A 27,138-nucleotide genomic window follows, 5' to 3' on the forward strand; every position below is an offset into this window, starting at 1 on the left:
ATCTATGCTATATTTGACTGACCGGCTTGTTAATTATTGCTCCGAGGACCGGTTGGCTTGGTTGGTAGCAAACTGTGGTAGCAAAGACAATATACCTACTACTAACGGCTCACTGCAGTACACTAAAAATATTTGTTTGGATAAAAATATTAGGTATATTATGATCTTTAATGCTATACACCTTTGCTATATAGCTTTTTCCTTATAAGCAGAAGCTTACCAAAAACGGTCCGAGCGAGAGGTCTCTCAAAAGGAAATGGTCCTTGTCTAACGTTTTGACAACTACTCTCGGACACTCACTCGGACAAGGTTTGTTAATCGCTCCGAGTTATTAAAACCTTTTCTATTAATTGCTTCTGGTTATTTAGTTTTTTAACCATAAATTAGTATACGTACGTCATTCGATAAATAATAATTATTTACTTAATGTCATGTGAATGAGAAGGGAATAAAATATTTTTGTTGGAATTAATTATTCATACCTAACTACTCATATCTAGTTTGGTTGCAACTTGCAAGTGAGTGTTCGTAGTAAAATGAATACCAATGAAGAGTTCAACTTACGAAATCAACTGCAATATAATATACATCGATTCAAGCCAGCTACGTATCTGATACAATATGAGTATTTTGTAAAATGTAAAGTATTGTGTATCTCTACTTACATATAAGTAATTCGAGTTATAACATATAAAATTTTGATGTGTGAGATTTTCAAGTACCTACTTAGCTGAATGTTTAAAATGAAATGTTTTAGGAAAACTAACTCAAAGAGTGGACCAAAGTTATTTTCGTAAACAAGCTACCTACATTATAATAAAGAAACAACGTTTATTGAAAATCAAGAACCTGGTAGCCCCATGACGTGTACTGTCATCTGTCACTTGACATTTTCTGACTTCTGATCTGAGGATAAATGTTTATTCCTGCCAATTTGTCAAAAACTCCTTATTATTTGGCTTTTTCGTAAATACTGTGATTATTCTAAATAATCACAGTAGGTAAAATTTATATTACCACCTTAGACTCAAAATTTAAGTATTTATATTAGAAAATAAACTTTTCAACATCATGGGGCAAATTATGGGAACTTTTAATACCCGACATCTAGACTTACATATGGATGATAAACCGACTTTTAACCCTCAGGATGGATTTTCATACGAAAGAAAACAGCGAGGTAGTTATTGCATTAATTATTGAGAGTTTTTAGATCTTGATATAATTTTAAGAACTATTATTTTAATGGAACTTTGGTTATGTAATCTCCCATGTATCTATTAAAAGGTTCCTTTTTTCACAGAGATGGTAGCCAAAGAAGAAGATTTAATTTCTGCGAAAATTCCTCCAAAGTATCGTGACTATTGCTCCCATTACTTGCTGGAATATCAAGTATGCCGATATAAAAATATGCCACTGGTTTACAAATGTGCTCATGAGAAACACGATTATTTAAATTGTGAACACGAAGAGTACGTATTATATACCTATTCCTTAAAATAATAAATATGTTAAAAAAGCTTATTGCAAGGGTTATTTATAATGAAATTTGACATGAAATGAGATCATTAAGAATTTTACCTACCTAGTACCTGATGATGGGCTTGATCACCTATCAAATCTTAGCTTATTATGAGTTAAACCAGTGCATTAAATTTAAAATTGTATAAAAGTTACTATAACTAGCTTCATCCTTGATGGGCTTGATGGATCTTACATAATATTATTTTGATCTTGGTCCATAGTTGTCACATGCCTCCTCCACTATAAAAATATAAACTACCAAAATACTGAATAGATCTTCATTGAGAGTACTTAAATTTAATTATTAGTGGTCAATAAATTGTCATGAAACAATTTAAACTAATAACTTTTATTAAAAAATATCTATGTATGATTTTTTAGAATACTTTGACTTTACTTGAATTGTTTTTTTTTTAGTTATATTCTGCGGATGAAGGAATTTGAGCGGGAACGCCGTCTACGTGTTCGTGAAAATCGCCTTGTAGGAGTTGCTTAATTTATTAAAACCAAATGTAAATAAAGAAATAGATTGATTCAGTAATGAATATTATTCTTTCAATAAGCAAATGGACTAAGAATGGAAGGAATTTCACCAACATGCCTGATAATTTTGCTATATGCTGATTTACATCATTATTATAGATTTATTCCAGTTCTAGTTTAATTTCAGTAAAGGTGGGTACAGACTAGTAAAACGTAACATGAAATGTATAATCTGCCTTTCATTGCATGTTCGCTGCAAGCGTGGACGCATAGCATGCTCTTAGCGCGCATTCACTATGAACCTCCCGCGTTCGTGTTCCTTGCTTCGTCATTCGAAAAACCGACAAATCACGGAGCGCTACGCGCGCGTTTGTAATGCTCGTAGCATGCGCGTGAAATGCACATTTCGCGCACACAAGACGTCCAAACTATGAGAAATTGTTACATAGTATGTTACCTTTCATGATACATTGCAGCAATGTGTACGGTGAATTCTTTCATTGCATGAAACATTGCATGTTACGTTTCACCAGTCTGTACCCACCATAAACCATGGAGAATCCAGTCCAGCATTGGATATGTATTCAGTACAATATTCCAATTACCTACTCACAAAGTTGCACTGGATATAAAAGTTGATAACCAAACCATAATTATACAAGCCTGCATACTTTTTTAGATGGATCTATCACTGGACTGGACTAATGTAAACCAGGCATAAAACAATTAATAAAATACAATTTGGAATTACATATTATAATATCAATTTCCAGTGTTTCTTTTAATTTTAATAGAGGTTGTGTGGCACTAAATACTACGTATAACATTATAATTTTTTTCGTCTGCGCCTTCACGCCGAACCGTTAAACCGATGATGATAGACCTATTAATATAGACACACAAATATTGGTTGTTACACATAAAGCGGCAACAAAAATACATATTCTCTGAAATTGTCAAATGACTCAACTTAGACTCAATATGTAATATAGTTCATGAGATAGAAATAGACAGACAAACAGCAAAGTCTCAGTAATAGGGTACGGTACCCTAAAAGTGCCGTTTACGCTCTTAGGTCTACACCAGGGCCGGGCGCACGGGTGAGGTCAGGGAAGAGCATAGGCTAAAAAATATAAATAAAAATTTCAGGACATTTTTCACACGTGGCATGATATCCCATATTATAATAATGGCTTTTGCTTGTGTTATGGAAATCAAATGGCTGATACATAGTACCTACATATTATATAATTTTTAATAAATACTTATATTATCTATAGATAATTATCACCCAAACCCAGGGGCCTTAGACAAAGTAACAATTACAAAACGATATCGAAGTTAGAAATCGCAAAAATGTATGGGATTGACATACGCCGCGTTAGATCACGTCAATCCATCTATGTCAATCCCATACATTTTTGCGATTTCTAACTTCGTTATCGTTTTGTAATTGTTACTTTGTCTAAGGCCCCTGAGCATACATCGATGTTCATCAGTGATGAATCATCACACAAATATTTGCCCTGAGTTGGAATCGGCCTCTGACTTGGAAGGCAGGGTCACTGCCAACCAAAAGTCTACTACCTAACTATTATAGAATATAGACCGTGCACCATGGCATAAACACCGATCCGAGTGAGAGCGTTTTTCGTTCAAGCTTGTCTCTTTCTAACTAGAGTAACTAGGTGACCACGGCTCAAAAAATAAGGGACACATTTCTTAGATAGCAAGCGGGTAAATGTACAGTACAGTACTTAGATTAATGTATGAAAAAATAAACTAAAACAGTGTACTATATTGTACCGTAAAGGTGTGTGTGTGAGATGGTGCAAAGTCAAACAAAATTCATGGTCACCCTAACTACCATCTAATATATATGGATGTTTGTTACTCTTTCACGTAAAAACTACTGAACCGATTACAATGAAATTTAGCACACATATAGAGGGTAACTTGGATTAACACATAGGATAGCTTTTATCCCGAAAATCCCACGGGAACGGGAACTATGCGGGTTTTCCTTTGCAAACGCGGGCGAAGCCGCGGGCGGAAATCTATTTTCTACATAAACGTCAATGATTGGTTGAGAACTAAGATCACGCTAAGCTATTTTTTTTGTAGGTTTATAGTAGTAGTAGGGTTCCGTACCGATTACCGAAAGGGTGAAAAAATCCATCCGATATCCGAATCGGATCGGATAATGTGAAAACGCTCTCACAGCGTGTATATAAGCTTCTTGGTCACAGCACAGTCCATAATTATCATAGACAATATGGTGATAATAATTTATGGTGATAATAATTTAAAATACCTACACCTTTTAAGCTATTGCATAGCTTCTATCGCGAGCCTTGAGCGCGGGGACCGAATCCAGAAATTTAGTAACGAAAAAACCTCATGCTCCCCACTCCGACGGGCTCGGAGGTGTGGCTTGAAGGCATGCTATGCAATAGCTTTACCGCGGCAGTCCCCGAGTGCCACACGTCTTTTTTTATTTTTGTGGTAGGTAGCTGTTGCATTTATTTAAATGATCTCGAATAAACATTTATCATAATTCGAAAATGGATGTTGCTGTAGCATTATCGAGCAAAAAATCACGTTTGCTTGTCTATGGTAAATAATTGAATTTTTTAAAATAAATGTGGGTACTTACTGCGAAAAAATCGTACCATTTGTCTTGTACACGAATATTTCTATATAGTTAATTGACATTAAATTCAGGCATTAAACAACATGGATGTAACGAAAAGATTTAAGAAAAACAATTTAAAAGTTTTAAAAACAATCGGACAGGGAACTTACGGGTTTGTATTATTGTATTGTTCTTTTTTCATTTTCAGTTAGTTTAAAATCGTATTTCACGCTTTGTGACCTAATTCACGTCTTTTAGTAACGTTTACTTATGTGAGAAGCGGAAGGATAAAGAATTAACTATCGTTAAGGATATAGAACTAAATATTAAAATACCTGCACATAATAAGGTAAGTCTAGTAATAATAAAAAATATGTTTTTTGCATACATTATAATTATTATAGAGGTCAAAGATAAGCGGCAGTATCACGAGCGCTTATTAACGTTCGATCATAATAATATTATTGGCGTAAATTTAATTTACTTACATACTTAATTATATAAGAAAAATCAGTAGGTACCTAATACAATTTTTGTATGCAACATGCGATAATTTGAGGATGTTATGTGAGGACGTGAGATGTATCATTATCATAATTATAAATTATATATTTTCGCATACCAAATATTTTTAAAATTTGTATTTTTTCAGGCCACGATCTAGGTATCCATTATTTGGATAGTTACCTACAGGCAAAGGTAATAGGTACATGTAATTATGTTATGTAATTTTTGTCTATTTGTAGGACATTGCTAATGAGGTCAATATTTTGTCATCTATGAATCACCCTAATGTTATAAAATTCTATAATTGTTATTATGTTGAAAATCACGTTTTAATATCAATGGAATATGCAACTAGCGGAAACTTAGCAGAATACATGTATCAGAGGTGCCCAAAGCTCATAAAACAGCAGGTATGAAAAGATGCATTACATTGTATATTACACGGATCACATTTTTTTATAGTAACCAAGTAGGTATATTTTAACATACGACATGCATTTCAAAATCAACGGGTTTGATTTCTGGCTAGGAATATAGACCTGGCAGAAAATATTCCGTTTTTTGATATTCCTCTAGTTTTAGATTTGTCGGACTCGCGAAAGTAGAGATTCCTAACAAATAAGTATTTTTTTTAGATGACCCTTTTTGTTCGCAATATGGTGATAATTAAGGTTATAATAATTTAAAATACACCTATTTTATTTTTGTGGTACGTAGTTACTTAGCTGTTGCATTTTTATATGATCTTGAGTAGGTATACTTTTATCCAAAGCATTTATCATAATAATTCGAAAATGGATGTTGCTGTAGCATTATCGAGCAAAAAATCACGTTTGCTACATTATTGGAGTCCCCCTTAATATTTATATATTTAGCTTTATTAACATTTGCTGTTTTAGTGGCAGCAGAAATACATCATCTCTGAAATTAGTGTATATTTAGTTTTATTTATTTATTAAAGCGTTAAATTGCTTTTTAAAATATTAATTGAGAAGAATAGAAGGATCACGGGTGGCCAAAAGGTCACCCGTGACGCAGACAGACAGACAGACTGCGAAGTCTCAAAGACCCGTTCCTTTCGTCCAATAAAAACACCACATTATGCCACCCGCATTTACATATTAAGTATATTTGATTTTTATTTTCAGGAAATTTTGTTTTTCTTTTGTCAGGTGCTCTTAGGAGTACATTATATTCACAGTTTAGATATAATTCATAGAGACCTGAAGGCAGAAAATATATTACTGACAGGTGAAAATGGTGTATTAGTAAAAATAGGAGATTTTGGGATATCTAAAATGTTAGCAAGGTACTAAAATCCGTATTATTCTATTACATAACATATTTTAATTATCGTGATAAGTTTTAATGAGATTCGTATTTTAGTGCAAAGAAAACTGCGACTGTAATTGGGACGCCTTATTATTTAGCGCCAGAGCTTTGTGAAGGAAAGCTCTATGATACTAAAAGCGATATTTGGGCTCTGGGTTGCTTATTGTATGAAATGTGTACACACAAAAGAGCTTTCGATTCTGAAGTAAGTTTAATCTTGAAAATTTGCTAGTTTATAAGAAAAAAAAGTAGTTACCTACCTATTGAGCATACAGCCGACCACTTGTGTTAATGAAGGCAAGTAGCCATTATTTCCTCTCTATATATTTTCTTGGGTTAGGTATATGCTCGTTGTCATTAATAACTTTTTTAACAAATAATTATGTTTTCAGACATTAATTGGATTGGTCAAAGTAATAACTAGTGGCAGTGTCCTTCCAATTGATTCGACTGTATATGAGAGAGGTATACAAGATCTTATAGATTCTATGCTATCTATTCTGCCTGATAAAAGACCGACAATTAAAGATATCTTGGGTCGAAAAATTCTTCTTCCAATGATATACACTGTTTATTTAGACGCAGGCGACGATCACTTTTTAAACAGTAAATTAAATGAATTTAAATAATGATATCCATGTTAACTATTTAATATTTATTACTAGGATTTATTTATTTATATGTGTGTGTACAAACTAGTGAAGAAATTAAATGTGATATGAAATAAAACAATAATTTATACTTAAAATATTTTATTATTCAAAGTTAATTGTGGGAGTTTGTAAAACTTATATGAGGAATGGTAGTATCTGGTGTAGTATCAATCTTTTTCGCATAATATTCTGAAGTGTTCTGTTCTTATCAGCAAAATATGTGAGTATAGAAAGAATTTTAAGAAGTATCTGTTCTTATAGCTAATACCTTACACAAAAATATTGTTTAATTATTGTCCATTACTTTGGCTCGTATCCATCTCTTCATCTTCTTCTTCTGAAATGATAGGATCAAATAATTAGCTTATGATTGTTCAACATCGGAAATATATTAGAAGTAAAATGAAAATCGATAAGTATATAAAAAAAATAAACTTTAGTAAAGAAAAAGTAAAATAATGAGATCAGATGGACGACACTGCTATCACCAGCATGTCCTGTTAATAAAATATGTGATTATTCATCATCCATGCAATATCCTAGTCCAGCATTTGAAGAATATTCGGCCATCTTTAAACTTATAATAAATAATTAAGTTCTCTTAGCATCACATGTATACCAGCAACAATATATTTTATAAAACGATGATATCTCATACTTCCAAAAATTACAAATGATCAATAAATGAACATGCTTACGTTGCCCATTTTGTTGTGTTTGTGGTGGTAAAGGCTTTTGTCCAGGTATCTGGCCGGCCTGTAACATCCTCGTTAGCCGCTCCACCTCTTGCAATGATGACGCATTCTTGATGGCTTCCCTGATTTTGTGTATCTCTTGGGGCGTAAGATCTAGAAATTGTTTTCAGAATTTAATGTATTAAAGTATTTTTGATGTTATTTGGATAAATATGCATGTGGTCACCTAAACTAATGAATGGATTTGGATAATTGCTGATTAGATACATAGAATCTCAGAGCAGTTTGGTGACATTTTATGAAAAACAAATGAGGTTCAGGTAATAGAATTTCATAGGATATAAAACCTTGACCAAAACAAGAAAGAATTTGATTCGTCGAGTGAAACTTTTGGCGAATATAAAAGTATAAAATAACTTATAAAATGTGAACACTTACAACTTAAAAAAAAAAAAATATAAACATAAAGTTCTTACTTGTAACTTTTGGATCTGGCATGTTCCCTCCAGGCACAAATGTCTTGGCTTTTCTTGTAATTTCTTTCTGAATTTCTTTTCCCTTTTTACTCTTGAATAGTGTATTTGCTTCATCCCTTTCCTTTTGTTTGATCTTTCTGAAGTCCAGAAGCCTTAGTTCTGGTAATTTAAATGCCACATATGCCCTGTAATCATCCAAAACAAATTTAATTGATTGCCTAACAATTTTATTGTGTTCTATTTTGGGTTTTCTTGAAACAAATATAACTATTTCATTACATTAATTAAACCATAAATTCCTAAATTTATCAAAGCTCAAAATACATAAACATGTACTTTTTTAGTTAATTCTTTTTGTAGACTTTCTTGAAGTATGAAGATGGTTATTATGGATCAAAAAGAAGATCATGTGTCTTGGGTGAAGCTGAGGCGCACCAATAGTAATATCATAATAATTAATCTTACCTGTAGTGTTGTTTATTGGCAACTGGATTATGCATGAGAGAAAGTGTTCGAAGCTTAGTCAATGAGGCCAATGGATCAAGATCTCCCAATTCTGATATATTATTATTGGTTAATATTAGGGATTCCAAGTTAGGCAAATACTGTTCTAAATTTTCTCCTAGCCGTCTGAAAACAAAAGATTCTCCACCTCATAAATCATAAATTAAGTGTATTTCACAGCTAATTGGCTAAGCTATTTTATGAAGAACCTATGCTGTTTATTGAGTGACAATGGTTAATTAATTCTATGAATGATATTATTTAAAAGCACCATGCAATAAGACAATGGGCTAATTCCAAAGTTTTAAATTTGAATGGCTGATTAAGTAAGGCAGTAAGATATACATAAGTAAGAAGGGTAGCAATTAAAAATAAGTTTGATTAAAAAGCAAATAAAAAGAATTTCGGCGTGATTTTAATTTTTTCCTATCAATAATAATGCGGCTTTTCGTGCGGAAACGTGTAATTACAGAGAAATCTTAATTTTAATCTTTGAGGTTATGTTCAAAATTCTTTGATTTACATTGACAAAACTACAAGAATTGTGTTTAAAAGAGATAACAAATGTCAAAATGTACATTCAAAACCATAGGTCCTTCATAGTTCATTCAAAAGTATGTTGCTGAGGGACAACAATTCATACAGATTAATAGCGAGTAGTAGGTATATGATTGGGATAACATTGGTATGTTCATAAAAAAGTTAATCACTCAGACCCAGACAACCCATTTGTTGCCCCTGATGAAACTCATACTCAAAGAATTGAGTCCCAGTGGTGTGTTGTAAAAAGATTTTCAAAAAGATAACTATAACCACCCAAAATTCGATGATATGATAAAAGAATATAATATGTGGAGACGCTGGGTGGAGAAAAATAAGTTGGATCCATTCATTACCCTTGTAAATTGTATCAAACATGTATACAAGATAAATAATTATTAAAAAAAAATATATTGTATGTATATTGCACACAAATTGTTAGTTACGGAACCGAATCTGTCCACCCCGAATCCACGTGGTACTTGTCTGTCATACACTAGAGTGTATTAAAAAAGTCGGAGGCGCGGAGGAGCGTGGCGCCCGTGTGTGCTGAGGAGCAGGCAGAGTCAAGCGAGCCGGAGTGGCTGAGGCTGGTCGCCGAAGGCGACCAAAAAGCCGAAGCTACGAAGGCGAGTGGAGACTCCTGCGTGCAACGAGGTACACGGGGGCAAGCGCCACGTTCTGCAGCGCCGGAGCAGTCAAGAAAGCCCATAATCTTCGATATACTTCTAAGTTCTAACTACATTTATAAATATAATCTCGAAAAAAAAATAAAAAAAATAGAAGGGGGGGTTTCCGCACCCCCCCACTTTATAGGGGGTCTCCCCTTACCTCCCCCTCCCTTTCCCTTCCCTCCCCCCTTTAATTCGTGCCGCAAATTTCTAAAGAAATACCTTTTAAAGGGTTAGCTTGTATCTATTGTATGTTTAATTGTTATTATACAATACTTACACAATTCTGTTGTTGTTTAGAAACAAGCATTTTAGTCTTTTAAGTAATGGAAATCCATCAAGTTTCCTGATATCATTGTCCGAAAAATCAATTGTATCAAACTGGTCTAAAGTGGCACCCATGTTTTCTATTTGGGGGATCTTGTAACCTGTAAATAAAAAAAGTGATTTTTTTTTCTGGAATGTCATAAAAAATAGCGGCATTATGTAAGCCTTAGTTAGTTCATAATAACTTATCCTTGATTATATTAACATAATAATTATAGATATAAACACACAACAAACAAATAAAATTATAACCTCTAAGATCCAATTCTCGATCTCGACAAGGATTCATATATTGCAACGAACTTTGAATTAATTCAATTGTAAGCTTAACCATTTTGAAATAGTTTTCATGTAGTGTTACAAATAAAACAGCAATAAGATGTTAGTTGTTTAAAGTTTAATTTTTTGCGTTTGGTAGGTAGGTACGCCGATTGATCATTGATGATTCGATTCGTTGGAAGTTGACACCAGGTTGACACTTGACATTTTACCATAAACAAAAAGCTTCAATAATGTTGCCCAAAGAAAATAATATATATATATATTTTTTTTTTAACTTAGTTTTCTAATGCCGGGTCCAGACTGGTGAAACGTAGGTAACATGAAATCATGAAATGTAACATTCTTCCTTTCATTGCATGTTCGCTGCAAGCGTGGACGCATAGCGCGCTCTTAACGCGCATTCACTACGAACCTCCCGTAGTCGTGTTCCTTGCCCCTTTGTGTTCGTCGAAAAACCGACAAATCACGGATCGCTCCGCGCGCGGCTTGTAATGCACGTAGCATGCGCGTGTAATGTGGGTAAATTCTTTCATTGCATGTTACGGTTGGACTAAAGCAAAGGGGGCACAGGACAGAAAATTTTTGATGGAGTTGGTGTCATTATAACACCTATTTATTATTGTTTTATCGTATGTTGATCGCGCTCCTGGAGCGGGGTGTTAAATGTGTCCTGACTGTGTACCCCTCTCCTGGAGCTTGATTATACCGTGACGTACCTTCTGTCGTATTTTTTACAATTTTATATCGTAAACTATATCTTTCCTACTCAAACTAAAACAAAATATCAAGAGAAGAACAAGGATGGCATACATTCACATGTTTACATAACAAAAACGCTCGTAGCTACGCCTCTAGCGCTTTAAAAAGTTACCGTGCACAGTGTCGATTTCGCGCGCATCGGCGACAGCGTCATTGGGTTTAGTCACAGAACAGGAAAAACTAATAGAAGTGCTATAATGTCATAATTAGTATGAAAACCAGTGTCGCCAAACCCACACATTTAAACCGATAGTTACACAGTACCTACACTACAAGTAAACTATGCCTTTGATTGGACAGCTTAATTTGAGTAAAAACCGACTTAGGTTATAAATTCAGCATTTCAATATGTACCCTAAAGCACTATGTTACGGTTTATTTTAGTATAACATCCCTAGGTATATTAGCTGTTTTGTTTCTCTTAGCTCAGAAATTCCAAATTCGAAAACATTCAGCTACTCCACAACAGAGGGCGTTAATTTTCGATAGATATATAACTTTGAACCTCAACACATAGAAATAAGGTTGAAATTTGTGTCACTCTAAATTCATGACATTAACTTGACATTAACCTGATGCTATGCTCTAAGGGATGTCAACCTTGTTATCGATAATTCACAAATAAATATATTTTTGTGCATTTTTTTTTTCGTTCTATTATAAGAGTATAGTATGATGTGTTACATTTTGGAGTATGTTTATTACTACTAAGTACGTCTTTTCATATTATTATATTTTAATAAAATACGAAATAGAATAGTATAAATCTATATTTACAAAACACAAACAGAAATTATGCATTATTTTAAATCTTGGAACTGCCGTAGGTTTGATGTATCGGTGGCCTTTGTTAGACTGCTTAGTGCTGTTCGGCATCCAGTTAACTCGTCACGTTGCATTTATCCATTTCTCTTTTAAATTAGCCTCTTTGGAAAATCTATAAATAAATAGGACTAATGAAAGCAAAGGAAAAATAAAATAAAATTTAATATTTTATAGTAATTGTCTTTTCTAAAGTATCGATACTGTCGATATGCGCCATATGCATCACTAATCCGACATTCGTTTGTTTATTGCAATAATATTCCAGAAAGTCTTGTTTGCTGTTCAATCTATAATAGTACTAATGTCTGATGGATTAAGGTTCATTTTGACTTATTATTTTTATAAATTTTTGACAAATTACGACAAGCGAAGTTATAACATAAAATATATTTAAAATAAATTAAAATAAGACTTACCGATGGTATGAAATGCCTCTATTGCTGATATTATTGTGTCTGCTAACATTTTTGGTCTCTAATACAAAACAACACGTCCTTATTAATCAATAAATATGGAAAAAAGGTTTTACAGCTGACAACCGACTCGAATATTTTTGACATTAACCTGATGCTATGCTCTAAGGGATGTCAACCTTGTTATCGATAATTCACAAATAAATATATTTTTGTGCATTTTTTTTTTCGTTCTATTATAAGAGTATAGTATGATGTGTTACATTTTGGAGTATGTTTATTACTACTAAGTACGTCTTTTCATATTATTATATTTTAATAAAATACGAAATAGAATAGTATAAATCTATATTTACAAAACACAAACAGAAATTATGCATTATTTTAAATCTTGGAACTGCCGTAGGTTTGATGTATCGGTGGCCTTTGTTAAACTGCTTAGTGCTGTTCGGCATCCAGTTAACTCGTCACGTTGCATTTATCCATTTCTCTTTTAAATTAGCCTCTTTGGAAAATCTATAAATAAATAGGACTAATGAAAGCAAAGGAAAAATAAAATAAAATTTAATATTTTATAGTAATTGTCTTTTCTAAAGTATCGATACTGTCGATATGCGCCATATACATCACTAATCCGACATTCGTTTGTTTATTGCAATAATATTCCAGAAAGTCTTGTTTGCTGTTCAATCTATAATAGTACTAATGTCTGATGGATTAAGGTTCATTTTGACTTATTATTTTTATAAATTTTTGACAAATTACGACAAGCGAAGTTATAACATAAAATATATTTAAAATAAATTAAAATAAGACTTACCGATGGTATGAAATGCCTCTATTGCTGATATTATTGTGTCTGCTAACATTTTTGGTCTCTAATACAAAACAACACGTCCTTATTAATCAATAAATATGGAAAAAAGGTTTGACAGCTGACAACCGACTCGAATATTTTTCTGCGCACAACTGAGAGTAAGTTAGGTGATCTTACCTTACTAGTGACACGTGGGCCACGCCCACATCACACTTCTATTAGTTTTTCCTGTTCTGTGGGTTTAGTCATCGATTTTAGGAATGTTTTACAAAGGCATCATATTATGTCTTTTATTGTTTTGATCGCTTTGTAAATGAACACTATGCTTTATAATGACAACTGTCATCAAATAAACAGAATTCATCCTGTCAGTTATCAAAGTTCAAGAGGTACCAAAGAGAGGTATCATACTTTTTTCAAGTGCTTTTTTTGTTGTTTCATTTCTCGTAACATAAAAACCAATAAAAACTTCTTACAGCCAAAACTCTTTTGTAGTCAAGTATGTGAACCGAATATAGGTCTACCAGAATCTGATGGCATGCCTATTTATTAAGAAATAAAAGATTTTCATGTGGCAACTTATTTGACTACTATCAAATTGATTGTCAAATTATTTGTCTTTTTTGCAGTTGATGAATAATTTTTAGGATTTTGTCTAAAAAATCTTCGAAAATGTCGAAAAAGCCGCTGCGATCACAAGCAAGAGGTGTTGTTTATAATGTGTATAGAAAAACATTCGATGAAGAAGGGTCAAACACATCACAATTTTCAATTTTGAAGATTTTATTGGTAAATTGGACTTACCCGTTTTAATACTTTAAGGCATTTGTGAAGGCATTCGCGAAGGCATTCGCGAAGGTACTATACTCATTTTTCTCACAGTTCATGTAACATAGAAACCTCAGCTATTTTCTTTTTTCGTGTGTAATTCGTTATTCGAATTATTCGTATTCAAAACACCATATTGTTCACCTACCACACCACGAAATAGATCCAAAAATCTTCAGCCGTTTGGTCGCTGGGCGTATGACACTTGTTAGGTGTTAGTCAGTCAAAAGAGTTAGTAGGTACCTACTTACTTCAATTTTTAGATTTGGTTAGGTATCTACCTACAATAAATAAAACTTACAAAATAAAACTATGTTTATTTTCGTAAGTATTAACAGATACACCCATTATAAAATTGACTTGGACAGTTTGGACTTGACGAATTGCCGTATTGGAAACTCCTGTCAGAAGTTTTCATAAAATTATATTCTAATCAACAAACAATATTATACTTAGTTACCTACATATAATATTTTTTAATTTAAACATTAAAGTATTAAAACGGGTAAGTCCAATTTACCAATAAAATCTTCAAAATTGAAAATTGTGATGTGTTTGACCCTTCTTCATCGAATGTTTTTCTATACACATTTTAAACAACACCTCTTGCTTGTGATCGCAGCGGCTTTTTCGACATTTTCGAAGATTTTTTAGACAAAATCCTAAAAATTATTCATCAACTGCAAAAAAGACAAATAATTTGACAATCAATTTGATAGTAGTCAAATAAGTTGCCACATGAAAATCTTTTATTTCTTAAATATAAATAGGCATGCCATCAGATTCTGGTAGACCTATATTATAGTTCGGTTCACATACTTGACTACAAAAGAGTTTTGGCTGTAAGAAGTTTTTTATACCCGGCGCGGCCTAAGATGATCCCTATGACACTGACAGTTATTCTCAAGAGACAAACTTGTAATGGCGTCACCATTAAATTAGAAACGTATTGGAGGCGTCTAAAAATGGCATTTATTAATTTTTACGTAGCTTTATGCTATTAAAATGATATTCCGTTGGAATTATAACAATTCTTATCATTTACGAGAAATTATATCAATCTGACTTTACGTTTACGTCCTTCAAAACTTACATCGTTGGCATTTATCGACTAGTGCGGAAAGTATCGATAAACAAATTTCGATAATGGAAATTCACATTTCGAGTTCACATTTTTTCCATGCTTAAGCTATAGTTCATTCACTATTAAATGGAACAGAAGATCGCAGCATAATTAATTAATTAATTACCGTTCGCGTTAATTTACTTACCTATGATAATATAAGTTTTTTAGAAAAATGAAACGGGGGATTCCATTTTCATGATAAAATAATATACACTGTGTTAAACGGGTTAAAAATTACGAGAAAATGATAAGGTGCATTTTTATGTTTTGGAAAACTTTCGTTTTACTTACCGTTTCGATTACATAATAGACGTTAAAAATTCATTTTATAATATTTGTAAAAACATGTTTACCGACGTGGCTGAATGCAAACCACGCCTTTGCCTATAAAATAGTAAAGTATCGACACGATCGAGCAATCACTAAGACGAACTGTCATAGGGATCATCTTAGGCCGCGCCGGGTATACGTATTACGTAAATATTAGGGAAGAAAAAGATAGATATTATAATTATTGTATTTTTATCGATACGTGGCGTCTCCACTTTGTCAAGCACTAAGCCTGTCAAACTATTTTCTTTTTCTTCCTAGAACAAAAAGGTAGAGGTTCTATGCTCGTGTAATAATAATTTTAATTTATGTTTGCATACCTATTTTGTGTTTTTTAATTTAATTTAATTTATCGTTTTAAAAATAATTTAGTAGGTATACCTACATACAAGTATTGTAAATGCTCTAAGTAATAATGAGATATCCACTTAATAAAAAACTGCTCAAATAACTTCAATTTGGTCTTGTCAGCCCCTTAAGTATTCTAGGTTCGTACCGCTAAAACTCTAGAATGCCTGGATCGATAGGTATATTGAATAATTGTGAGGTTGAGGGAAGGTGTTGACACAATATACCTATAGATACATACAGTAAGGAAACTTCATACAAAATCACACCCCGGACACTCCATACAAAATGATTGTTTTGACAGTCACACTGTAGAGACTGCAAATGTGTGTGTTAACGCTTTATGGTTGGCACATTTGTGACTAGCGTAAAAAAAAATTCGCGTTTTTCTGATGAAATACATCCGTAAACAGCACAATATTTAACCATTTTTTACGAAAAACGATAATCACAAATCCAAAATAATAAAATTACTTTATGTCAATTTGATTAATGTTGTCAATCTTCGTTGCGTTTCGTCTAAGACGTCGTTGGTATCGTCCTTGCGGGGAAATGGGTACCATAACATGTCTGATCGTGCGGGGTGAGGTAAGTGTTTAATTTTGGCGGGAGGCGGAGAGTGTCCGTTCTGTAGCGTTTAGCTACTATTATGTATTCTGTGACAAAATGTCCGAAATGGCTCATGCGCACAAGCAAGCGTGTTTACGAGTATCCTGGGTATTGAGGGGGATCGATAGTAGCGGGTGACACATCCGCAGATTTTGAATGACAGATACGTTCAGTATAGAAAAAAGTTTAAAGTGATGTCAATTCACATTAAATAAATATCGATTGTTTCAGTGTGTATTGTTTCAGTAAATACCGTATCTGACTACAAGTTAAAAATATACTATTTTTTAATTTCTATAGATAGGGCAGCATGAGTTTTAAATTATGTTGACATATTTTGTACCAAAATGCTACTTGAAATAGTCACTATTAGGAGTCCAGTCTGTGTAAAGATCGCACCTATTTTTTACGCAATCTAGAAGAGCACAAAAATCTAAAAAAATGGAAACCTTAAAAAAATCTTGTTTAAATTTATGTGCATAATTACGTAAATATTAGGGAAGAAAAAGATAGATATTATAATTATTGTATTTTTATCGATACGTGGCGTCTCCACTTTGTCAAGCACTAAGCCTGTCAAACTATTATATTTTTCTTTCTAAAACAAAAAGGTAGAGGTTCTATGCTCGTGTAATAATAATTTTAATTTTTTTTGCATATTTTGTGTTTTTTAATTTAATTTAATTTATCGTTTTAAAAATAATTTAGTAGGTATACCTACATACAAGTATTGTAAATTCTGGTTTAAAATAATTATTGAATCCTTATTAATATTATAAATGCGAAAGTAACTCTGTCTGTCTGTCTGTCTGTTACTCAATCACGCCTTAACTACTGAACCAATTTGCATGAAATTTGGTATAGAGATGTTTTGATACCCGAGAAAGGACATAGGATAGGTTTTATCCTGGAAATCCCACGGGAACGGGAACTATGCGGGTTTTTCTTTCTTCTGCGCCGGCGATGCCGCGGGTGGAAAGCTAGTATATATATATAATACAAATATCAAGCATTATAAATAATTTATGTACATTAAATAGTTTTTGTATTTTAACCATTTTTGTATTTTAACGGGTTTTAATCTCAAAATTACTACAAAATCATCTGTGAAAAAAAAGCAAACAGAAATATACAGGCCGAATTGATAACCTGACTGATTACTAACATGATTTTTGGATTTGATGTGAGCCATAGGTACTTATTTTAATATTTGAATACTCATGTTGCATTTACTTAATAATAATAGGATGGGAAAAAATAAAACAACCGCATATTTTCTTCAATGTGTTTTTATTCTAAATACATTAATATTTTTTAAATCAACTCAAATATTCATTTAAACTATTATAAGCTATTAAATTTAACATAACCAAAAAGTAATGCGAATGACCAGCATTGCACACTTAACACCGTGTTTATAAATCACCTAAGTATTAGATATCCAATCATAGCGTTAGTTCTCCAAAGTGACGAAACACATTTAGGTTTAATATTAAAGTCTCGGAAAAATACTTATACTCGACATAATATTTCTACACAAGTAATTCGATAAAGAAGTGACATACCAGATGCACATAAACAATACGAACTAATTTTTGTTCTTTGGTAGTTAGCTAGTTGTAATCGACAAGTACATACAGTTAATCCTTGAAAATTCGAAATTTAGGTCACGTACTTAGATCATTATTGAATTAAATGTATGTGAAATTTATTTTGATGTTGACCTTTTGGTATTACTGAATGGGTATTTCGTTTGATATATCGTGCAACTATCCATATGATTAGATTATTTTATAATTTATGGATTCCCATAAAATAGGTACGAAGACATCTCTACATTAAATTTAGGATACGTTTTACAATTTTCGAGGTTTAACTGTAACAGAATCTGAGCAGACACCATCAATTATAATAAACAATAATGAACAATATAAATACATAAAAATCTGTTTTATTCATTAGATACTGATATTCGACTTTTTATTGATAAACATAGGTACATCTCCATTAAACCTTATTTATAACAACGAGCGTATTACTTACTAGTTATAGTTAGGAGGATAATATTTCAAGATATCGGGTATAATAATATTACAAATTTTTAATAAAGCCAATAAGGTTCAATATTGATAGATCTGTTCATGTGAACTAGAAAATTACGTACGAATGTACAGTCTACGTACATCACACAGATCTAATAATATAGGTACAAATATTTTAATTCTATTACGTACGTACAATGTATATATTTTAAAACAAATGTGTCTAAGCGTAATGTATCTACAACATATATTAGTAAATAAGCGTTTTTATTTTTATGTCTTTGTCGACATACAAGGGTCTAAACAATACCAATATTTAAAAAAAAAACCATCACACACAGAGATTACTGTGACCTTGCTTGCTGCATTCTCTGCTCGTTTAAGAAATCTAAATTCCTATATGAAAGTGTACATTACATTGGACCTTCATTTTATACACAAAAATTTATGAATGATGGATCTAATAATAAGCAATACTTGCAAAATTATACATCGAAAAAAAAAATAGGAACAAATAGGTTATTAATTTATAAAGTAAACAAATATCTTTTGAGTACATAAAAATATAGAGACCAGCTCATAAATACGTTTCTTATAATTGTAGACTAATTCAATGGATACTAGAAATGCAACCATAATACATTTTTTCATACTCTTGTGATGTTTCAGCGATTAGTTAGGAAGTTAGATAAAACGTTAAAAAGGATGTAAAGTAAATAGATGCGTTTCGAAATATAAATAATTAATATACATTTAGATCAGCGGCGATATGTCGTTGTTTTTGGCTTTCAGTAGTCCGTCTGTACTGTAAGTTGTGAAGAATAATTTTTTTTACAGAATAAAACTCAAGGTGTTGTGCGCATAGATTTTTGATAAATTACTCACTAAGTATTAAGAACTATTGCAAAGCCCGGCCTGTCTGAATTCTCAACTCTGTGAGTGTCCAGTGTAAAACTTAGTCACAAACCACGCCATTGTTAGTATTTAACACTTCAATACTTCAAGCCGTTAGTTGCATCAAAAAATATACCTAAAATTCCCAACTAATTTTTGGATAAATAACTAGGTTTATAAGTAATGTACAAAAATAATAAATTATTCTAAGAGAAAATAATGGGATCGCCAGCGATCCATAACAAGAAATGAGGTGCCATTAGGTTATCAAATCAATGAAGTAAAGCTATCTAAGTAATAGGATGAAATCCATTTTGTCTTTTTACAAGTGACTGGCCGAATATATAATATTCAGAAAAAGACATGGCAACGAATCAAAAGACGACATTATCTTAAAACACTACGTTTAAGATATCTAATATGTTAATAAATTTTGGTGATTAACATCATTATCGCAAACCCGTATTAAATATGAGAAATGTGGATGATATGACAATATAAATTACCCTTTCATACCAATTAATAAGCGTTTTCAATGTCCTTACTTTAATCGACGTATGATGTCGACGACTAAATCTACTTACACGAATTTAATTTTACAAGTTGGAGACCAGCTACTTACAGGGAAATCGAAAGTAAACTAAAAAGTAGACTTCATATATCTTTGGTTAGACAAAACAAAACGGTCGTTACAAAACACTAAACAATCGAATGTTATACAGTCATTGGAGGGATATACTTAGTCGTTAGGTAACTCTAAACAACACTGCGTAGTAATCACATACAAATAATTATCATCGAAATGACACGACCTCCGAGTGAATCGTTTCATTCCGACAGTTTAAGCGTCAACAAGTGTAATTATTATCCAACGAGCCTCGCGCCGTCTAAGTAACAGTGGTGGTGCGAGGCGAGCTTCCACCCAGCGGCCGCCCTACTGCCAGAGCTTCCACCACACTTGCATTTTCTCAGAGAGTTTCTTACAAATTCCCATCAGCTTCCGTCACATCCCACCATCCCCCTCGCCCTCGCATTCTTCCGAACCTTCACCCTCTTCGAGAGTCACCTGTACAAACAAAAAGTTTTGTAAATTACTATTACAGTTACCGTAGTAGATATTGTAGGTAAAATTTTGGGAAAATGTATTTAAAACATATTTTATTTTGAGTTCTTTTTGGTCAAGTGAAACTTATGTTTAAATTTAAAATACCTACCTAACAACATCATTGATCATAATGTTATTTATTAAGCTCAAATAGAAAAAAAAAAAATATTCAATTTAACATAAGTACATTTTAGAAGTACTTTTGAATTTTTATTATTAACCACTAATTCGGAAAGTATTTTATACAGGGAAGAGATGGTAAGAAAAAAAATACAACAAAGTTTTGACGTTTGAGATAATAAATACTTACTTGAAAGCGAATCTGCTCAGGGCGATCATCATCCACATTAGAATGCGTTTGTATTGGAATCGGCGGCGGCGATGGTGGAATCATGCTTTGATAGTAGTCACGATTTTCTTCAAGAGTGTCCAATATATCTTGAGCGTCTGGGTGAACTAGATCTGCCCATGTTTCCCACAAGGGATGCACAATGTAGTCTATGAAACCGACTTGAGATTTTTCAATCGTAGCATTATGCCTGTCACACATAGGACTTATATCCATGCCCTGTTCTCTTTCACGATCACCTTGTTGGAAGAACTCTTCCATTAACAATGCGACCCATCGCTTATATAAAGGTAAAGGTTTTGTTGGATTACTCAGATCAGCACAATGTACGAGATTCTCTAAAACTTGTATTCTGTCGGTATAGTTATCCAACAACAACACTCCACTTCCCGCTACTTTTTTGGTTTCCACCATAGTCTTCAGATCTGCAAGGAGGCTCATGTGTTTAGACATGTCAGTGGAGAGCACCATATCAATTACCATTTTCCTCAGTGTTTGCCTTTGTTTTTTATGAAGGTTTATAAAGATGTCGCATCCATCATTTTGTAACAACTTGAAGGCAACGGCGAGATGGTGATTTTCGAGAACTGATTCGTCATTATACATGAGTGCTAATTCTGAGCTGGAGTTGACCAAAAATTGATTTGTGAGACCAGGATGATCGACGTCATGGACGCATGCGGCGAATAGTGCAGCACACACTTCAATTGGAGTAAATACGGCGTCAAGCGCTGGAGTATTTAGTAGTACATTTGTTGATTGAGTTACATCAGCTGCGTGGAGTGAGTTATGGAAAGGATTGTCACGGCAATAGTGTTCCTCTAGCGTGACTGCAAAGGCGAGGAACGTCCTAGATGGGATTTGTAATGTGGAAAGGAGCTCCCGAGATGTGAATGCAGCGTAGGCAACTGCTGTAAGTGGACGGCCGCATGAGAGATCACCAATACGGAATATGTCAACACCCCAGCGATCAAGTTCTCCCAAGCATTTTCCCAATTCTTCTTCATGTGGGGTCTCAACTCCATATCGTGGTACACGCTCGCCGGTAAAACTATTTGTATGTGTCAGTGTTCTTTTGACGCCCGAAATCTGAAAGGAATATTATATTATTAACACAGTGTGAAGGAGATTAACATAGTATTATATATTTTTAACAGAGTTGGTTTAATAAAGATAAAAATATACTGACACATACTTGTGACATAGTAGTTCCAGGACCGACATGACGTGGCTTTTCCTTCTTCTTAATACGTTCAGAGCTTTCATCAACTTGTAGTGATGGTAAATCAAGTTCTTGTTGTTTGTCTGTAAACAAATAATACACATTTTACATTACATTACATATAAAGTACATTATAACCACGACTTGAAATCATCTGCAAAGTACCACCTCGCATACTGTTTATACGCCAAAGTGTGGAAATAAGTGTTATTAATATTTTAGAAAGGTTTATGTAATTTTACAAATATTTCGCTCCCGATGCTACATTTGTTGGCAGAAAGCGGTTTTAATTTACGTCATAACACATAATTCCTTTCTAGGTCAGTTCAGCTATAATGGTAACTGATCCATATTTTATAACATGTTTCTCAAATAGAGCAATGAAATAACATAAAATAATATTTTATGAGGGCAGAATATATTTTTCGTTACAAACATAATGCGCCATATGTATGGCGATAATAAGGATATACCTTGATAATAGTAACATGCGCAGAATTACAGATAAATAATAGATATAGTTGATCTAAATATCACGACACAATTGAAAATTACTGTGAAACTCGGTCACTACTTACCTACCTAATCTAATCAAAGAGATAAAGGGCATGTCGCAATAAAATTATGCATTTTTACAAAATTAAATATCAACATTGAAATCCCTTTTAATGTGTACGTTAATAATTGATAAAAAAATTCGAGTCTTCACTATGTAGCTCTTATTCAAGTCGAATGATTACAAAGATAAAACAATAATACTTTAAGTTTTAGATAAATAACATGGTATAAACTTTTTCCTACGAGAACAATCAATAGAGCTCGAATTAATTACTTATTTACAGAGCTGGCTCTAGTTTTAGTCCGACGACAGCAATTAAAAAAATACAATACTGTGCATTGATTAATTTGTAACATGAATCTAAAAACACAAAACTATATTATTCTTATACCTAATCCAAATTCTTCACAAGTCACAAATATAATATGCGTATAAGTTTCGGCATGGGCGGGCGCCACTTCCCGCCTTGGATTACGACGACATTGATGTCACGAAGTAGGATCAATATTGCGGTCGTGACGTAAATACTACAAGCCTATTACATACAATATCACTTTCACCGTACTGATATTAATAATTAGAATTTGCCAAACGATTGGTATAGCAATTTTTTTATAAAAACGTTAATTTATAATGAATACAAAATAGCTTAAAATATCAATGTAAAAAGTAGGAACCTAAGAAAATATATTAATTTTTACAATATAATTAAAATCAGAAAAATACGTTGTACCTAGGTAAACAGTTGACTGTGAAAAACTTCAGCATTTTCGAACCGATAGTGATATAAAAATTTGCGCAATTGGTGTAACATTACCAGTAAAATTTTATTTAATGGCTAAGTTATTAAAATTGTTAGGTATAAAATTAAAATAATACAGAAGTATTGATATACAATTAAAATAGGTCAGTATATAAAATGACACGTACCCAAAAATGTAGAGCAGATATATTCCGAGATCTGGTTGCCAGACTTGCTTGACTCCGAGAAGTGGCTCAGCTCCTTGTTCAGCATCCGTTTGAACTGTAAATGGAAGATCTCCATTGAACGGGCCATCTTAGCAGCACGACGTTTAATCCAACGCGAGGGAGTACAACGAACGCATTGTCTTTCACACGCGCGCATTTTATTACACATTTGTTATAATGTTAATTAAAATTAAATAAAAAGAAAAAAGTCTCAAATATTTAAAGCACAATCAAAAGTTTTTATCTTTCACGAATGTTTCTTATCTGTCTCAGACGTACGTCCGACGAACGCAAATGCTATCGTTAAACTGAAGCTCCCTGACGGCAGGCGCCTACACTTAACGTAGCGGAGATCCGTCATTAGTTCAGACTACAACAAAAATATACTCTTCTACGTATCGTGATGCATTGATAGCGTACCATCCAAATTATCTGATTTTCCTCTAAGTTTACAGTGAAAAAGATTAACGGATGACTACTTACAATTTCCTAATGGTAATTTTTATTATATTCAAAAAGGAAAGTCCATTCAACGTGCTGAATAATAATTGATGTACATAGTAATAATTATTAGTGAATGAAATTGTCTACTATTGAATAATAGGAATTTGTGACTCGATATCCTGGTAAAATAAAGTTATCATTCCGATAGCATTAAACGACTCTAGATTTGTGATTGTGTGAGGACACTTAAAAACATTAGTTACCTACTCTTGACACAATTTGAAAAGGCCTTGTATCCCTCATGACACTCCAGGTAGGAAATGAATCAACTGAGGTTATTCATGATAGCGATCTTGCGGGTTCCGAAATCGATGATTTAGAAGGGAATGCATTCATGGTAACGCTATCTTAACAATAATTCAATAATCAGCTCATCTCAATTATTATTACAATTATAAATGGTTATATTTTTGGTTTGTTTCCACTCAAATGGATAAGTATTGCTCTCTTGAAAGTGGAATAAGTGGAAAGTTTCATACGATTAAACCATAATCCACATTTAAGAGTGCTAATGTCTTAATATCATGATAACGCCTATAATAATCGTACAATTCTTAGTCAACAACATTCATATTTATCTCGCCAGACGCTATAAATAGACTATTTTCTAAAAACAAGTCTAACTGCCAGATGGTCAACAATAGGCAAGTAAGATAATCGTACTGTGAATGCCATTCACCACTATTTATATCTCAGTCAAAAAAAATATCTGTAAAAAGTGTCGATATAAATAAAATGATTAGATAGAATGACACCTTAGTCAATTTTCTTAAGAATTTACGAAACTACTGACTTTAATAAACAAAATATTTGTGAAAAGTAAGATATTATATAAGGAATGAAAAGAAAAATTAAAGAAGAACTTCAGATATCGTTGATTTCTTTATATTAAATATTTGTCAACATCTTATCAACAAAGAGAAAAAGTAATCTGTATTCCGTAATACCTGTGTGTAGACTTTATACAGGCAAAGTAAGTTACCTATATATTATGTTAAATCATAAAGAATGATAATAACATGACCTACTTTCGAAATGATTCAGTTATGACAAGCGATTACAATTGTTAGATTTTCTTTGTTCCATGCTTCTGTAGAAATTATACATCATTTCCCTGATTTTTTAGCATGAGTCGTTTCTTTTACCTAACGTGACCAGTGATGGCAGTAAATTGTATTATATTGTAAGGATAATACAAATATAATAATAAATAAAATGTGTCAATATTTCGTTTAATAATGATTTGCAAGTAATTTGCGGTATGAGGGTCTAACGAGACACCGCCGCAGTGCCGCGACAGATAGAAAGTAGGCAAAGGTTGTGGTTGCGAAACAAATTACTGATATTTGCGCTAAAACTTTGTATTATGTAGCTAAATAATATTATTTTATAACTAACTTTATCTCCAGGATCTTCAATATTTATAATCCTCATGGAACATGTTTCAGTTATCGTAGTACCTACTCGTGGATGTACATTTCCACATTCATAAAGCTAAAGCTAATCATGTCATTTATTCATGCCACTAGTGATTAAATATACAAGACGAGGGATACATTTTTAAAGAATGTTTATTTACAGACTCGTAAATGACAATGAACCAAGATTAGGCCACTATGTGATGTAGCGTTCTGTTTTCGTTCTAACATTTTATAGGTTTAAACTTCAATGCCATTAACTTCAGTGGAATACAATAACGACCGCTACACAAACGACTGAAACTGAATCAATGACCTCCATAGCTGGAATCTACATAAGATATCGATGTGGTATTTTCCGTAAATGTCATGCAAACTGCGGTTTATTGTTTGTCCACATATATAACTGTGTTTGTAACATTTATGATACAGTGTCCGGTAATGAGTATTGTCTATTTACTAGAGAATTAGATAAAAAATTTTCTTTGAAACACTATGTCATCTAACACGATAATCGTGTCAGAAAAACCTGAAATTAATCTATGAATATATAATAAATCTATGAAAATGAGAAATAAACGGTCACATTTCAAATATTTCTAAAATATTGTCACATAAGATCTCTATTTTTATCAAAATTGTTACTTATAAAAGAAAAGAGATATTCAGTTAAGTACTTAATTCTTGGATCTATGATTAACTTTAATTGATTACTATATTGCACAATTAATGATTTTGTATCAGTTGCAATACTTAATTAATGATTAATAATTATTTGTGTTTTAGTTATAATTATTATAATTGCAACTAATTGCTAAGAAGCTTAATTACTCTTTACATTAGTTTTAAAATATGACGAGCTTCAATTACACCAGTACACATTTGTAAATAAAGTATTATAAGTATTGACAATAATTAACATTAAATGCAATTCCTGATATGTAACTGAGGCATTTGCAGCGTTTGTTTGCAAAACGTGATAGGCGTCAATGCTACCATATTATAAATTTAGAATTGAATGGATTGTACAAAAGTGGACACTAATGAATCACCGTATTCGTGGTAGTGACGTCAAATCTTACGATCTAAGAAAAACTGTGTATATATTTGTGCAGAACGTGCCTCCTCACACGTAGAATCTCAGTAAGCTTGTTTGCTAAGATCTTCGTTATCTGATAAAACGAAGGATCAATAACAGATAATTTTTGATCAATAACTGTAAATAAAATTAGGTTTGTTTGAAACAATTTTCCTGATTTCAATGGAACTACGTCGGAAAGAGGATGTGCTCTACAAATTACAATCTACATATACACGTGTTCGACGGGCATCAACGTTATTTATTGCCATGTTGTTTGTTAAATGTTTACATGTTATTTTGTAAATTTGTTA

The 27,138-nt window shown here is 32.6% G+C and overlaps 4 protein-coding genes across 7 annotated transcripts in view; 2 read left to right on the forward strand and 2 right to left on the reverse strand.

Annotated features, from left to right (window-relative positions):
* The first annotated feature begins 890 nt into the window (after positions 1–890).
* On the forward strand, positions 891–2,069 carry LOC123692403 (NADH dehydrogenase [ubiquinone] 1 beta subcomplex subunit 7-like). Its single transcript, XM_045637140.1, has 3 exons — positions 891–1,180; positions 1,304–1,472; positions 1,942–2,069. The coding sequence occupies exons 1-3, from the start codon at positions 1,072–1,074 to the stop codon at positions 2,018–2,020; spliced, it is 357 nt and encodes a 118-aa protein (XP_045493096.1). The 5' UTR covers positions 891–1,071; the 3' UTR covers positions 2,021–2,069.
* Positions 2,070–4,664: 2,595 nt separating this feature from the next.
* On the forward strand, positions 4,665–7,229 carry LOC123692400 (serine/threonine-protein kinase Nek8-like). Its single transcript, XM_045637138.1, has 6 exons — positions 4,665–4,814; positions 4,901–4,991; positions 5,389–5,559; positions 6,298–6,458; positions 6,536–6,686; positions 6,874–7,229. The coding sequence occupies exons 1-6, from the start codon at positions 4,744–4,746 to the stop codon at positions 7,108–7,110; spliced, it is 882 nt and encodes a 293-aa protein (XP_045493094.1). The 5' UTR covers positions 4,665–4,743; the 3' UTR covers positions 7,111–7,229.
* LOC123692401 (U2 small nuclear ribonucleoprotein A') lies at positions 7,217–10,802 on the reverse strand. The gene is made up of 6 exons (XM_045637139.1): positions 10,600–10,802; positions 10,301–10,448; positions 8,771–8,935; positions 8,306–8,490; positions 7,833–7,982; positions 7,217–7,471 (listed from the first exon to the last, which is right to left on the reverse strand). Exons 1-6 carry the CDS (start codon positions 10,679–10,681, stop codon positions 7,425–7,427), a joined length of 777 nt encoding a protein of 258 aa, XP_045493095.1. The 5' UTR covers positions 10,682–10,802; the 3' UTR covers positions 7,217–7,424.
* Positions 10,803–17,955: 7,153 nt separating this feature from the next.
* The window catches only part of LOC123692520 (cAMP-specific 3',5'-cyclic phosphodiesterase, isoforms N/G-like), an 82,829-nt gene continuing 73,646 nt past the window's right edge, over positions 17,956–27,138 (reverse strand). For 3 of the 4 annotated variants that reach the window (XM_045637279.1, XM_045637277.1, XM_045637280.1), the window contains 4 exons: positions 23,786–23,879; positions 22,264–22,379; positions 21,036–22,163; positions 17,956–20,686 (listed from right to left, as the gene is read on the reverse strand). In XM_045637279.1, the coding sequence (XP_045493235.1) occupies positions 20,624–20,686; positions 21,036–22,163; positions 22,264–22,379; positions 23,786–23,879 (1,401 nt within the window). In that variant the 3' untranslated portion in view covers positions 17,956–20,623. The remainder of the gene's footprint in view (positions 20,687–21,035; positions 22,164–22,263; positions 22,380–23,785; positions 23,880–27,138) is intronic. The other variant, XM_045637278.1, reaches the window with a different exon arrangement.

Source organism: Colias croceus, chromosome 6, assembly GCF_905220415.1.
Source record: "Colias croceus chromosome 6, ilColCroc2.1".
Classification (NCBI taxonomy): Eukaryota; Metazoa; Arthropoda; class Insecta; order Lepidoptera; family Pieridae; genus Colias; species Colias croceus.

Excerpts from the sequence above, each read along its gene's own strand:
- LOC123692403 (XM_045637140.1), top strand. The coding sequence starts at position 1,072 with ATGGGGCAAATTATGGGAACTTTTAATACCCGACATCTAGACTTACAT. Across the intron at positions 1,181-1,303 it reads ATACGAAAGAAAACAGCGAG|AGATGGTAGCCAAAGAAGAA; the intron begins GTAGTTATTGCA and ends CTTTTTTCACAG. Across the intron at positions 1,473-1,941 it reads TTAAATTGTGAACACGAAGA|TTATATTCTGCGGATGAAGG; the intron begins GTACGTATTATA and ends TTTTTTTTTTAG.
- LOC123692400 (XM_045637138.1), top strand. The coding sequence starts at position 4,744 with ATGGATGTAACGAAAAGATTTAAGAAAAACAATTTAAAAGTTTTAAAA. Across the intron at positions 4,815-4,900 it reads ATCGGACAGGGAACTTACGG|TAACGTTTACTTATGTGAGA; the intron begins GTTTGTATTATT and ends CACGTCTTTTAG. Across the intron at positions 6,459-6,535 it reads ATATCTAAAATGTTAGCAAG|TGCAAAGAAAACTGCGACTG; the intron begins GTACTAAAATCC and ends TTCGTATTTTAG.
- LOC123692401 (XM_045637139.1), bottom strand. The coding sequence starts at position 10,681 with ATGGTTAAGCTTACAATTGAATTAATTCAAAGTTCGTTGCAATATATG. Across the intron at positions 10,449-10,599 it reads TCGAGAATTGGATCTTAGAG|GTTACAAGATCCCCCAAATA; the intron begins GTTATAATTTTA and ends TTTTATTTACAG. Across the intron at positions 8,491-8,770 it reads GCCAATAAACAACACTACAG|GGCATATGTGGCATTTAAAT; the intron begins GTAAGATTAATT and ends GGATGATTACAG.